Here is a 13,350-nt window from a genome sequence, read left to right on the forward strand (position 1 = left end):
TTTACTTGTAGCAGAGAGAATGCTGGTTACAGGTTACAAGTTATTAGCATTAGCAGCGTGTACTGAGGTAGTAGGCTATTACCTTTTCCACTGTTATCTCCCCGCTCACAAAACAACTCTTCTTAAATGCAACTAACCGATCTGACAGGCTGGTGAGGCTCGTCTGTGGCATGTTTTTAGAATATGAAGCACTCAACGCGTTTGGAAGAGCTTTATCGTCGCACTCACTCAACAGGCGGTTGATTTGTGTTGTCTGGGTGGATTGCAGCATCTTGTAGCTCCGCCCTCGATTATTCAGCCTGGTCGACGTGCTGTTGCTGCAGACAGAAGCGTCCTACTCGGATCTGAGGGAGACTGGAGGAGCTCAGATTAGTGTTGTTGTTGCTGCAACCTCTGGATTAAAAAACACCTCCGTTTCCTCTCAGGTTTGACCAAGAGAAAGGACCGCGCAGAGAGGGGTATAAACAGGATGTTTTTTTCTCACACTGCGAGAAGTTTGTTCGCGGAGTTTGAAGAGTAACGTTAGTTTCGGGTGGGCTGACTGAGCTAGCCTGGCTGCCCGCTGCGCTTCCCTCCTGCCCCGGCCAGCCAGCCACAAGTTAGCCCGCTATCTTCTTCCAGCTGTTGGTGAATCATGGCGCTCAGAGCCAGGGCGCTGTACGACTTCAACTCTGAAAACCCCGGGGAGGTCTCGGTGAGGGAGAACGAAATCCTAACTTTGTACAGCGAACAGGACATTGATGGCTGGTTTGAGGGGACGAATAGCAAAGGGGAGAGGGGACTGTTCCCCGCTTCCTACGTGGAGATCCTGAGGAACGACGCCGCCTCCACGCTCAACAACAACAGCTGCAGCACATCTGGGGACACTCACCCGGACTCCCGATACGCCAACATCCCATCCGGAGGTTTTGACGGCTCTTATAAGCCTCAGAATAAAGCTGAGAACTTTTCTAAACCGTCTGCGCCTAGTTTCGCCACTTTCTCAGCCCCAACACAACCACAGCAGCAGCAGCACACTTACCAGCAGGCCAGCCAAGGGAGCGATGATGACTGGGATGATGACTGGGATGACAGCTCTACTGTTGCAGATGAGCCAGGGACTGTAGGAGGAAGGTATCATGACTTTGAAGGCAATGGGCCATCCACTTACAGAGTGTCAACGTCCTCAATGTCAAGAGGTAATGCACAGCAAGCAAAGAGCTCTGCCACGGTCAGTAGAAACCTGAACAGGTTTTCAACCTTTGTAAAGTCAGGAGGAGAGGCGTTTGTGCTCGGAGAGGCTTCAGGCTTTGTGAAGGACGGGGATAAGATCTGTGTGGTGTTGGGTCAGTATGGTCCTGAGTGGCAGGAGAACCCTTACCCATTCGCTTGTACAATTGACGACCCCACTAAACAGACCAAGTTCAAGGGCATGAAAAGCTACATCTCCTATAAGCTGACACCGACCCACACACAGAACCAGGTGAACAGGAGGTATAAGCACTTTGACTGGCTGTATGCTCGGCTGGTGGAGAAATTTCCTGTCATCTCAGTGCCACACATCCCGGAGAAGCAGGCCACAGGGCGCTTCGAGGAAGACTTCATCTCCAAGAGGAGGAAAGGCCTCATATGGTGGATGAACCACATGACCAGTCACCCTGTCCTGGCCAGGTGTGATGTCTTCCAGCACTTCCTCACCTGCAACAGTACAGACGAGAAGGCCTGGAAGCAGGGTAAGAGGAAGGCGGAGAAGGACGAGATGGTTGGAGCCAACTTTTTCCTCACTATCAGCCCCCCTGCGGCTCCGCTCGACTTCCAGGAGGTGGAGAGCAAAATTGACGGATTCAAGACTTTCACCAAAAGGATGGACGACAGCGCCTTCCAGCTCAATGCCACCGTCAATGAGTTTGCCCGCAAGCAGATCACTGGCTTTAAGAAGGAGTATCAGAAAGTGGGGCTGTCATTTAGGGTCCTCAGCCAAGCCTTTGAAATGGACCAGCAGGCGTACTCTACTGGACTCAACCAGGCTATATCCTTCACTGGGGAGGCGTATGAAGCCATTGGAGAGTATTTTGCTGAGCAGCCCAGAAAGGATCTCGACCCGATCATGGATTTGTTAGCTCTATACCAAGGACACCTGGCAAACTACCCAGACATCATCCATGTCCAGAAAGGTAAAATAACAACACTGTACATTTTATACATTTGTCACTCACTGATTCATCATTTTGTATAAGGTTGCTTTCGCAGGATTCATGAAATCATGACACCAACCTTTAATGTTTATTTTCATTTCTTCTAGTCTATTACAGACTATTGTTATAGAAAAATTAGACTAAAGACAAGATGGTTTCAAATTAAAGATATAGTCAGAATAAACCCAAAACTAAACTGAACACAGGTACACACAATTCAAATCCCAGAACAACACTAGGAGACAAATCTCACTCATCTACTACTGAAATGTTTTATAATCCCAGTGGTCCAGTCAGTCTAAATTCACCACAAATACACTTTAAAATATATTAAACATGAAACAAAATGGTACCTGTGGGATCATAAATGTTGTTCCCAAACCTTACTTTCTACCACAAATCTGGCTGAGGATCAATCAACATGTTTCAAAGTAAAGAAATAAGTGTGTTTGCTGGCCGTTAAAAGATAAACAGTGTTATTTGTTTCAGGCCATTTGAATTGTTATACTTGTCAACAGCAGTCAGCAGACAGGTTACACTTATAGCTTACGTCACTTTGTAAAACAAATAGGCAGTGTTTGCATTTGGGAATCGGTTTACATGCTGCTGCCCCTGTTTGTCCCACTTGCTTAATCAAATGGGCGGCACCCATTTGGCTGTGTTTAATTTTCCATTTACGGGGTGATACTTTACTTTATTCTTTATTCAGGACACAAAAAACGGTCCATAGCACAATACAAAACAGCAAAAGACAGACAAATACAAGACAAAACACATACAATAAGAAATGACTACAACAGAGAGCTCCACAATACACAAAAAGAGTGTTCAGATATTAGCATATAGACTAAAATGCCAATGGTTCCTCTATCTCGAAGTGAACCTAACCGCACTCATTGCAGGGTTCACTAGTGTTGCAATTATGCTGTTGAATGACTCAGTTAGTCTACACATACATCTGTACATGAGATTCCTGAGTACAGCAGGATAGGTACATAGTATTACATGTTAGTGCCCTGGAGAAAGAGAATGTCCTGCTTGGCGTGTCGATCACAACACTGACGCAAAAATAACATTTGCAGCTAAATCCTTTACAAATGATTGTCCACAAGTTTAGTTGTCTTTGCACAGAAAGTCAATGTTGGACTAATCTAGGCCATCCTACATGACCCTAACCCGATGATTGTTCTCATTGTGTGGCAAAATGTCACTGTCATGAGAGGCAACACTGTTATGCAAGAGGCACAGCATTGTAGCATTTGTGTTTAGAGGGAAGCTCTCACTGCTGTTTACCATGTGGGAATGTGGCACAATTGCTTCCTTCTGATGGGAATTAAATCACATGAAACGTAAATCGTCACAATCACAGACAACTGGAAAGAACCCCCACCAACAGTGCCATGTAGGACACCATATATAGATGGGATGGGCCTATACAGAGGATGCTGGGAACTAATCCTTCTCATTCCATGCATTATGTTCAGTCCCAGTGCTCTAACCTCCTAAAATCACATGGCTGTCAAATCAGGGTGGGAAAATAATCTCTTCATCCACCAGTCAGAGTCCCCTGCGGTGTCGAGTATTTAAATAACTAGGTACATGGTTACTTGCCCGTTGACATCTTGTTTTATCATTTGGCTCTCCCTACAAACACTGGGCCCGTTCAGTACACAGTCCACAATAGACAACACTAGGGGGAAACAGGACAGACTGTGTTTAGGCTGCAGTGGGACACAAACTTCCCAGTCAGTTCAAATCAAGCTTGCCACGTAGGCCACACACAGCCCAAATAAGGCAAAACAACCATTTAAACAGTCTGGTGTGATAAGCCCAGCATTAAACCATAGATACGAAACCCTGATTCGATACCACATGTGGAAGACCTTGCTGGGGGCACAGTGTTGAGGAAAGATGTCAGGGTGCAGTGAAACAGGGCCTCACCACAGGCTGAAAACAAAGCTGACGGTAAAGCCAGGGCATGCAGCAGATGAAAAGAGAGCCGTGTGTGGCATATTGAATCCCAAATTACTTTGATCTTGTTTTGTTTTTAGTGGACTAAGGCTGTTTAGTCCAGTTGAGCTTGTTTTATTTTTATGCGTGTATTCCTTTCACCCATTATCATTATACAAGCGAAGAATGCATTCCTTATTTATTTACTTATTTATAGGAAAAGTAAATCACAAAAAAACGGTTTAAAGTGCAAGCAGCATCTTTATGTAACCACTCATACTACTAAACCTTTTGGTTGCTATATTGTGCCAGTATATGCAAGAGGCTATAAACATTTATTACGCCACATGGTAGTGACAGTGATATATCGGAACCATTAATGTGCCTGCATTACATTAAAATATTTTTAAAAGTTCCCTTGTTCATGACAACTGAATGGCTACTTGTTACATAAATTGCCTACATGTTTCCAGGGACCATTAAATGCAAATACCCTTTGCAAAGTCTACTCACCTCCAAGGTTTTGTAGAATCATCCAGCACTTGACATACTGCAGTGAAATGACTGTAATTAGTAAGAATAGGTGGTTTTTAATGAAGCCATAAACACTGAATTTCACTGGCATATCATTGTGTGAAGATAATATGCAGATCGGAGCTTAAACATACACCAGCCGTGGACATGTTCTGAGTTTGGCATTTTTTATGTCCCTTTGTCTCCCTTTTCCTTTCTCTCTGTCTCTCATATATTTAATAAAACAACCGTGTACATCATCTCTTGCTCGGTTCTAATACGCCTTTCCTGATAAACGTGTGGAGGAAACGTTCACAAGTGCTATTCTTCTGTTATGATGTGATGTTTATTGCTGCCTTCTCACAGTTATAAACATGAAGAGAGGCTAGGCCACATCCTTTGTTGTCATAGAGCAGAGTACACATTTCCGCAACAGAAGTGGTCACACAGAAACTCATTGGACCAAGTATGGCCGGCTGGGACTCAAAAGTGCTGTATTAATGCATTGGTGGGTGCTCAAGATTTAAAACCAGTCAGAAAGTCAAATGGTCAGCAGCGTTACAATTGTAGGTTAAGGCTAATATGCTTGGTCATTAACCCTATTTAAGAGGTTATCTCTTGCAGTCATATCACTGTTGCTCTGTTTAGGAGAAACCTGTCAACACATTGTCAGTTTTATCAACAACTCCATTCCATTAATAGCTCCCTATGTCCGTCTCATTAGGGCAGCAGGCAGGTTTTTATTTGTCCCCTTGAAAGTGACCAGTGAAATATGAGCTGTCCCACAGAGGGACACCGAACATAACCATATTGATCGCCACCTCTTCGGGGAGCCCATTAGCCATGTTAGCTCATGATATTGGCATCATACTGTATATTGTGTGGCTTCCAGAAACGTGTTGAGTTTCACATCCTTTATTTTTGTACAAAATGATATAGGGGCCTTGACACAATATCAGATTAGGACATGGTTTTGTTTTATTTTCTTATTTTGGGCTCTTGGGAAAGAGGAAGGGAAGAGAAGGGTTTCACAAATGCTCACTGTTTACAATTTAACCATAGGGTTAAGTCTGGTTTGGCTGGCTACAGAAGAAGCTATTTTGTGTTACAAGTGAAGAATCGTATTCAGCATTATTGAAGTGTAAGAGGAGGGGGTAATTGAATATTAAAACTTTTGCATGCGTTAAATTGCAATCTAAAAAAGATCCAGCAGTTTATGTTTAGGTGAAAACACGTCTCTTTTTTTGACACAGCTCACAGTCTATTTGTCAGGTGATATTGAAATACAACCAGTTCTTCTGCTTTAACTTCTTGTTCAAACACTTACTGTCTGATCATGTTGATCTTGCCTGCAGTGTTTCTTAGGGGTAAAACTTGTGGTTGACTTTAGACCAGGGCATTTTAATAAGGTAGCTAAAGTAATAGCGCGCCACCCATATGCAAGTCATATTTTTTTGTAGAGGCATTCTTTGGACATGTATACAGCGCATTCGGAGTCTGCGTCTCAATCGGGTTTTTTACTGCAGTTTACGGCCTACGACCAGCTCTGTGCGTTGATGCGTTTTGGATATGTGCAAACATATTGTGATCAACATGAATGCAATGAGGAATGTTCTCAATTACATTTACATACTACTTTATCCTTATTTTTATTTGATTTATGTGTTTTGTTTCCCTTGTTAATTGTATCTATTGAGCACATCAAGAGGATCAATTTTGTTTCTCTGTGTGTGCCTAGAAATGGCAATAAAGGCACCTTTTAACCTTTTAAACTTTACCTGTCTGATCTCATCACACTTTTATCGCTGCATGAAGAGATAGAACAATACCAGACAAGTAAGGGAAAGCACCAATTTACAACAATGTCATGTTTTCCTGCTGAGTTATCCTTTCAGCAGACACTCCTGTGCAAACTGGAAGTCTGCTGCAAGTCTGTCTGATATATTGTTACAGGCTATTTAAAAATCCTCTGATGCACAAATGAATGACAGGTGGCTGAGTGATGAGGTGGGGATTGCCGCTGGTTTTTCGGGTCACAGGCCCGCAGTAGCTCTGTGTTGTGTAACCAGGGATTACGTAAGAGCGGAAGCGGGTGCCTCCAATGAGTCTAGGAGGGCTCAATGACACCCAGGGAGGATTTCTTCAGGGGCGTTCATCAGAGTGTCTCCTTATTCATGGTGTGACACTGCAGTATGCTACAGATCTCATAGGGGGTGGTCAATGAAAAATGATTTGGCTCTCTATATGTTACAGTTTGCTGACACCATCTTCTATATCTGAACTCTTGCCTTTCTCATAAAATCTCCATGACAACAATTATTCCACCTTAGTCCATTAGTGGGCTTTTAAAACGCAGGAAGCCAGAGACCTTTAAGGTACAGTACAGTAAACACCTTTGGGATTGGCATTTCAGTCTTTGGAGAGCTGTGTTTGTTCCCGCCTCCCCTGTTATCTTTACTTTTAGAGAGAGAGAGATTAAAGTGCTCATATTATGCTATTTTTCAGGTTCATAATTATGCATATCTTATGCTCATTTTCAGGTTCATAATTGTTTTTAGAGGTTGCACCAGAATAGGTTTACATGGTTTAATTGCCACACTGCACATTGCTGCAGCTCCTCTTTCCACCCTGTGTGTTGGGCTCTCTGTTTTAGCTACCAAGTGAGGCATCTCACTTCTGTTCCATCTTTGTTGGGAGTCACACATGCGCAGTAGCTAAGTAATGACAACTAGCCATTAAGAAGCAGAGTATGAGGGCGTGCCATGCTAGCAGCTAGGCGAGCATTATAACGTGTGTTACAAAGTGACGCACGTTCGTCACGGAAGTAAAGGCTGGACTACAATAGAGCTGTTTGGAGCAGTTTGTGAACAGTGTTTTCTGTTGGAGATGGTAAGGCCCTTTGGGGTGGACTTTGGGCTTTTTCACTTTTTAAACCTATAATGTGCACAAAAAGATATATAACACAATAAAGGAAAGGGAAAAAGCCAAAAACCATAATATGAGCACTTTAATGTTCATAATGTTTATTGTGTTCTGTACGAATATTTGGACAAATTGTATTTTGATGCTTTGGCAAGATTGTTATTGAAACTTTCATCATGCCAATAAAGCCCCTTTGAATTAAATTGAATCAAATTAAATTTAGAAAAAGAACTTGTAAGGCATTTCTGTGAACCTTTAGGGTAGAAAGAAGCCAAAAGCAGGGTTAGGTTAGACACTCTTCTGTGCTCCCTTGTTTCAGGAAGCAAGCAGGCTGAATTAGACTTTCAGTGTGACTGGTGACTAAGCTCACATAATGACTACAAAATCTCACGATGGGCCAATACAGGAAGTCTTACTGCATGCCTTAAGGGCCCAAATCTCACCTAGGGGTGCACCGATCCGATCTTAAGATCGGATATCGGTCCCGATATTGACAAAATAGCTGGATCGGGGATCGGAAAAATTAACAGATCCACGGGCCAATCCAGTTTTGTTAGTTTGTTTCCCTCTGTCGCACGTGTGTCGCATGCTGGAAGAGTTGAGTGTACAAATAAATAAGAATTCAATACATTACATCTATGTTATTTTGTCTTAGTTAGGAAAGTAATGTTTAGTTAGGAAAGTATGGTGCCTTTAGTCTCTTCCACATGGTGGAAGGAAGGTATAAGTTGGAAGGTATACGGTGTATTAGTAATTCAACAACAGTATCGGATCGGTATCGGGTATCGACAGATACACAAAGCCCAGGCATCGGTATCGGGACTGAAAAAGTCGGATCGGTGCATCCCTAATCGCACCTTGGAACACACCACCCTAAAGCCAATGCTCAGAGATCACATTGTCTGTCAGCTGGTTATGCCATGCGTGGAGTTGCACTTGCATTTGTCTGTGGCCTTTTGAACAATTACAACATGTCAGTGTTGAACACTATAACCTCACACCTGCATAGAGTAGTACATCTGTGTTTAAAAGTATTGAGTCAACCAATGTTTCTGCCACATTGAACAACGAACAAGGACAGAACTAGTTTCATATAAAGTTTGATACAAAACATCTGACGGTGCCTTCCCATTGTACACAGACAATTCATATAAACACGCATCCGCCCTGCCCCGCCGGTCGCTTGTGACTTGGTCCGCTCGCCAGGTATCCCAGCATTCTTTGTGCAGCGAATTAGTCGCTTCGCATACACAATGAATGAGTGTAAATTGTATTGCCAGTCAGGTCGCGTACACTGGGCAGGCACCGTCAGGGCTACAACTATTATTTTCATGATTAGTTAATCTGCTAATTATTTTCACAATTGTTTGCGCTTTTGAATGTCAGAAGATGTTTGGAAAATGCCAATCCCAATTTTCTAAAGCAGCTTCTTGCTTTACCATCTGCTTCTGCTTAGACTATCACAAGGGCTGCAAAGTTAATAAAAAAAAAAGCGGAAACATGTCTTTTAAATTTCAAATCTTTGGCCCACAAGTTTGAAATCCAGAAATCATTTTGGACAAGCACAAATTCTAAGAAAAACACTAAGAAATGATGTAAGTACACACACATTAGCATTCATGTCACAGCCCAAGGAAACGTTTCTTTGACTCCAGATGTGACGTGTAAACATTTTTAAGTAGTTAGATCAGACAGAATGTCATATCCTGTCAGTTTCTCTTGCGTTTCAACTCGATGCTTATTGCTCATGACATTTCTTCCTAGACTCGGTCAGAAAATGTCAGCAGTTTGATAAGTCATCTGCTACTGGTGATTTGACCCTGCCTTCTGCTCCCATTGAACCATCTGTCTGGGAACCTTTAGGCAGATTTTTTGTTTTGGCAACAGTATGGCTGAAGGCTTATTCCGCAGTAAGCAAAACTCAGCAGGGTTTTTTTTTTTTTAAAGAGTAGAACAGCAGTGACAGTTGATATGTGTGAAAATGGTAGGTTTGGAAAACATCATGTCGTGGTCCTCTTATGCCACAAAAGTTTACCACAGTGACGACTGCAAGTAGCTCTTCCTAGCAGAGTGGAAACTGAGAGATGAAACTCTCAGTATGAGTGTAATATGCTGGCCTTCTTTTTGTTTTTGCAAGGTCAAGTTTTTGACCTCGTCATGGTTTATTTGAATTCACGTGTCGTGATCAAAGCAATGTCCAACAGCTGAACTCAAAGAACAATTGAAAGTCCTCAATAACCACCAAGTGACAATGATGGGTAAAAGCAAGTAGTTTTCTTTTTTTAAATTTATTTATTTTTTTATAATTTCGTCTTCATTTGTAGCCTTGTTTTGAAAAAAGAATTTTTTTACAAGCCCCACCCCCCTTTAGTTGCTGTTGCTAAGCGAGTCCAGCCTTCTGTTCTCACACAATGATGATGGAAGATGAACCACTCAAAACTCATCAATTTATTATTTAAAAAAAAAAAAAACTGAGTCCCTGATGTCAGGCACATTTATACAAAAGTTCTCATTTCTAGAAATAACAAGTGTCAATTGCAGATTTTGTCAGTCTTAGTTAGCTAGCTAAAGTTAAGCTAACTTCAGCTTCATGAAAATGCTGTCTCTGACTTACATTTTAATGTCTCCATCTAACTTGTTTCAAACTGAGCATCCAGTGAAAACGTTTTTAAATATGCTCTTGATGGCTAGGATAGGCATATGTTTAAAGGGTATACTTTTTACTTTTGAACTTATATTATTACTTTTGATGTGTTTTGATATTTGAGTCTTTGTACTATTCCTTGTTCAGTGTGGTTTGTAATGCTGCTGTCACATGTGAATTGCATCCATCCATCTACATATTGTGCTAAACAACAGCAAGGCATAGAAATAAAGAAACAGCATCGTTCTTGTATAGCATTATGAGTGAAAAATGGAAGATCAGACAGAATCGTATTTCATTCCTGTTAAACAATGAATTGCTTAACCGTGACATCAGCATTAAAGAATAGTTGAGTCTTACAAATCAGACTTGTTCACATTTGGTTGTGTTCTTACGCATTCAAATTTCCAACAATCATTGGTAGATGGTATCAAACTGCCAGCACAATCCCCTTAAATGGTTGTTTAGAAAAGGCCTTTGAAGTGACATAATGTAATAGATATATTTTTAGAGTCGGGCCCCCTCACATTCTCTAACTATAGACACGGATGTGGTTCTCAGGGAGTTTGGAACAAACTGTTCATCAAACTATTTTTGGCCAGTTCCTTGAAGTTATACATTTACTGGAAAGCTGTGCTCTTGAATCTTTATAGCAAATAATATTGAGATTATTAATTAACTTTCCCGTGAAAGAGTCTGAAGGTCAGATGTCTGTTTGATAAGAACATGTCTTAAGGAAAGAACATTGTTTAAAACCTAGCCTTCTTGTGGGCTGTTTTCCCAGGCTGGTTAAAATAGCATCTGGATGATTGAACATTGATAAATAAAAGGCGTGGGTGTTTTTTCCATTTGCATAACATGCACTCTTGTGTGATCATGAAACAAAAAATAAATCTTTTTTTCCTCTCTCGTCCCCCAACAGGAGCCCTGACAAAGGTGAAAGAGAGCCAGAAACATGTAGAGGAGGGCAAGATGGACCGGGCGCAGGCGGAAGGCATCGATGAGCGCTGCAACATTATCTCCTGCGCCACGCTGGCTGAGATCCAGCACTTCCACCAGATCCGCGTGCGTGACTTCAAGGCACAGATGCAGCACTACCTACAGCAGCAAATTGCCTTCTTCCAAAAAATCACAGGCAAGCTAGAGGAGACTCTGCAGAAGTATGACAATGCGTAATTGACTGCTTGTCTCAGCCCGTCGGTTTAGTCCTTGGTGATCAATGACACATGCAACTCCCTCACCCAGCGGAGTGACATACTGGTGAATGCTGTTCAACCAGCAGGGAGAGACATTCAAGGAGATGACGCTCCAGTAATAATGACATTTCAACCAAATCCAGGTTTCTGTGTGTGTTGGACACATTTCTGGGGACTGGATGTTCTTGTTTAGAGAGCATGTGTAATTTAACGAAGTTAGGCCGACTTGTAACCCAAACAACAGCCTTTAGATTGAATGAGAATCAATAATAATGATGGTGTACCACTTGGTCCGGTGGGTGGGTGAATTAAATCTAATCAATATTATGACCCGCAGAGAGAGAACCTTGTATCTGCTGCTGCGTAAACACCCGGCATAGGACTTCATATATCAAATGTTTTAAGCCTTACAACACTGTTTTTAATTGACTGTTTATACAAGACTGCCACTCCAAGAGCAGCGATGCTCCAGTGGGTAAAACACTGCCTTCTGGAAACACTCAAGCCCTTCCTGGTATCTCTCTCCTTGGACAAACAGGACGAAATGTTTACAGCCACTGTCACCACTGTCCCGCTGTGCCTTCTGGTTACCTCTCTCTCTCTGGTCATTTTTGTTAGTGGTTACTCAAAAGCTTTATATACTGTATATGCAGAAATATATTCTATTTGTTTTTACAAAGCTACAAATGTTGTCTTTGTAAAAAAAAAAAAAAAAAAAGATCACTGTGCTTTGAACGAGGGCAGTGTCTTACATGGGAGATATTGTTCGATTGTGCCATTTTCTTCCCCCCAGTGGCCCCAGGATTGATTTTTCAACACTTACACAGTGTGATAAAATCAGGATCTAGAGAGGATTACCTGCTTCGACAATAGGAACCTATGCCTTACACAGGGCACAGCCAGCACTGCACAATTTAAGGGACGAGTAGGATGGACATTTGCTTTGCCGGATACCTGAATTTGTGTCAACAAAATGTTGGTTTTCAGGCTTAGTTTTGGCTTAGTGTTAGGAGACAGGCTGTTAATGGGTAGAGGGTTCCTCACCTGTTTTAATAATGCAGTATTTTTCATAGCACACACTTCTAGACAGTTCACCTGTACTGCTGTTTTTAACCTTTATGGTGTTGGTTGCATCATGAAGAGATTAATATAGAAGCCGAAATGCAAAATAAATTCCTCCTTCACACAAAGCTGTTGGTTGGTCCTGTGTGTTTTGTCAAGTACTTTAAATATGTTATTACTTTCATCTTTTGTTGCTATTCATGTGATTTGGACTGCTTATGTCTGATCACTTCAGTCCAGAGTATAAGCCTGAATACAGTGAACAACCGGGAAAAAGACAATAAAAAAAAACTGTGTATGTGCTGACAGGTTAATCTGCCCCTTTTCAAAACGCCTCAGACACTCACTATAGACTTTATACAACCCTTGTAATGCAGCCATTTTATAATGGCAGAAAGACAAAGAGAGAAAATGGTACAGCTCTGCAGGTTTCCTTGGCTGCATCCCTGGAGGACTGGTGTGCCGTGTCAGTGTTTCATGCTAAGCTCACGCTCGGTTCGCAGATCTGCTGACAGCACAGAGCCCGGTCAGCCATCTGGGACATCTGGCCACTGTTACGAGTGCTGGAGCGTATGACAGTGAACACGTAGTCAACAGGAAAAGGTCAAAAATAGTTTTTCATTAGCTGTCATCTCCACCACCTATAACCCAAGATAACCAAGATGCAGAATAGTGCTTATTGGAGATAAGTGTGTTCTCCTCGTACAGATGGTCTGATTTGTTATTAAATTCTCCCTCGGCACGTTAACAGTTTTGTCCAATGCTGGCCCTTTGTTTACTATCTTGAGGCGAACATGGTGTGCAGCAGTGCAGTGTCTTCTTTGCCCAATAAGAATTCAGTTTGACAGATGTGACAGGGAGCAGAAGATACAAGAGAGCAAGCAGCAGC

At 42.1% G+C, this 13,350-nt stretch overlaps 1 protein-coding gene across 1 annotated transcript; it reads left to right on the forward strand.

Annotated features, from left to right (window-relative positions):
- Positions 1-304: 304 nt before the first annotated feature.
- snx18a (sorting nexin 18a) lies at positions 305-12,589 on the forward strand. Its single transcript, XM_078251184.1, has 2 exons — positions 305-2,153; positions 11,126-12,589. Exons 1-2 carry the CDS (start codon positions 635-637, stop codon positions 11,377-11,379), a joined length of 1,773 nt encoding a protein of 590 aa, XP_078107310.1. The 5' UTR covers positions 305-634; the 3' UTR covers positions 11,380-12,589.
- Positions 12,590-13,350: the final 761 nt, after the last annotated feature.

Source organism: Sander vitreus, chromosome 5 (genome assembly GCF_031162955.1).
Source record: "Sander vitreus isolate 19-12246 chromosome 5, sanVit1, whole genome shotgun sequence".
Lineage (NCBI taxonomy): Eukaryota > Metazoa > Chordata > Actinopteri > Perciformes > Percidae > Sander > Sander vitreus.

Coding starts and splice junctions, on each gene's coding strand:
- snx18a (XM_078251184.1), top strand. CDS start 635: ATGGCGCTCAGAGCCAGGGCGCTGTACGACTTCAACTCTGAAAACCCC. Junction 2,154..11,125: donor CATCATCCATGTCCAGAAAG/GTAAAATAACAA, acceptor GTCCCCCAACAG/GAGCCCTGACAAAGGTGAAA.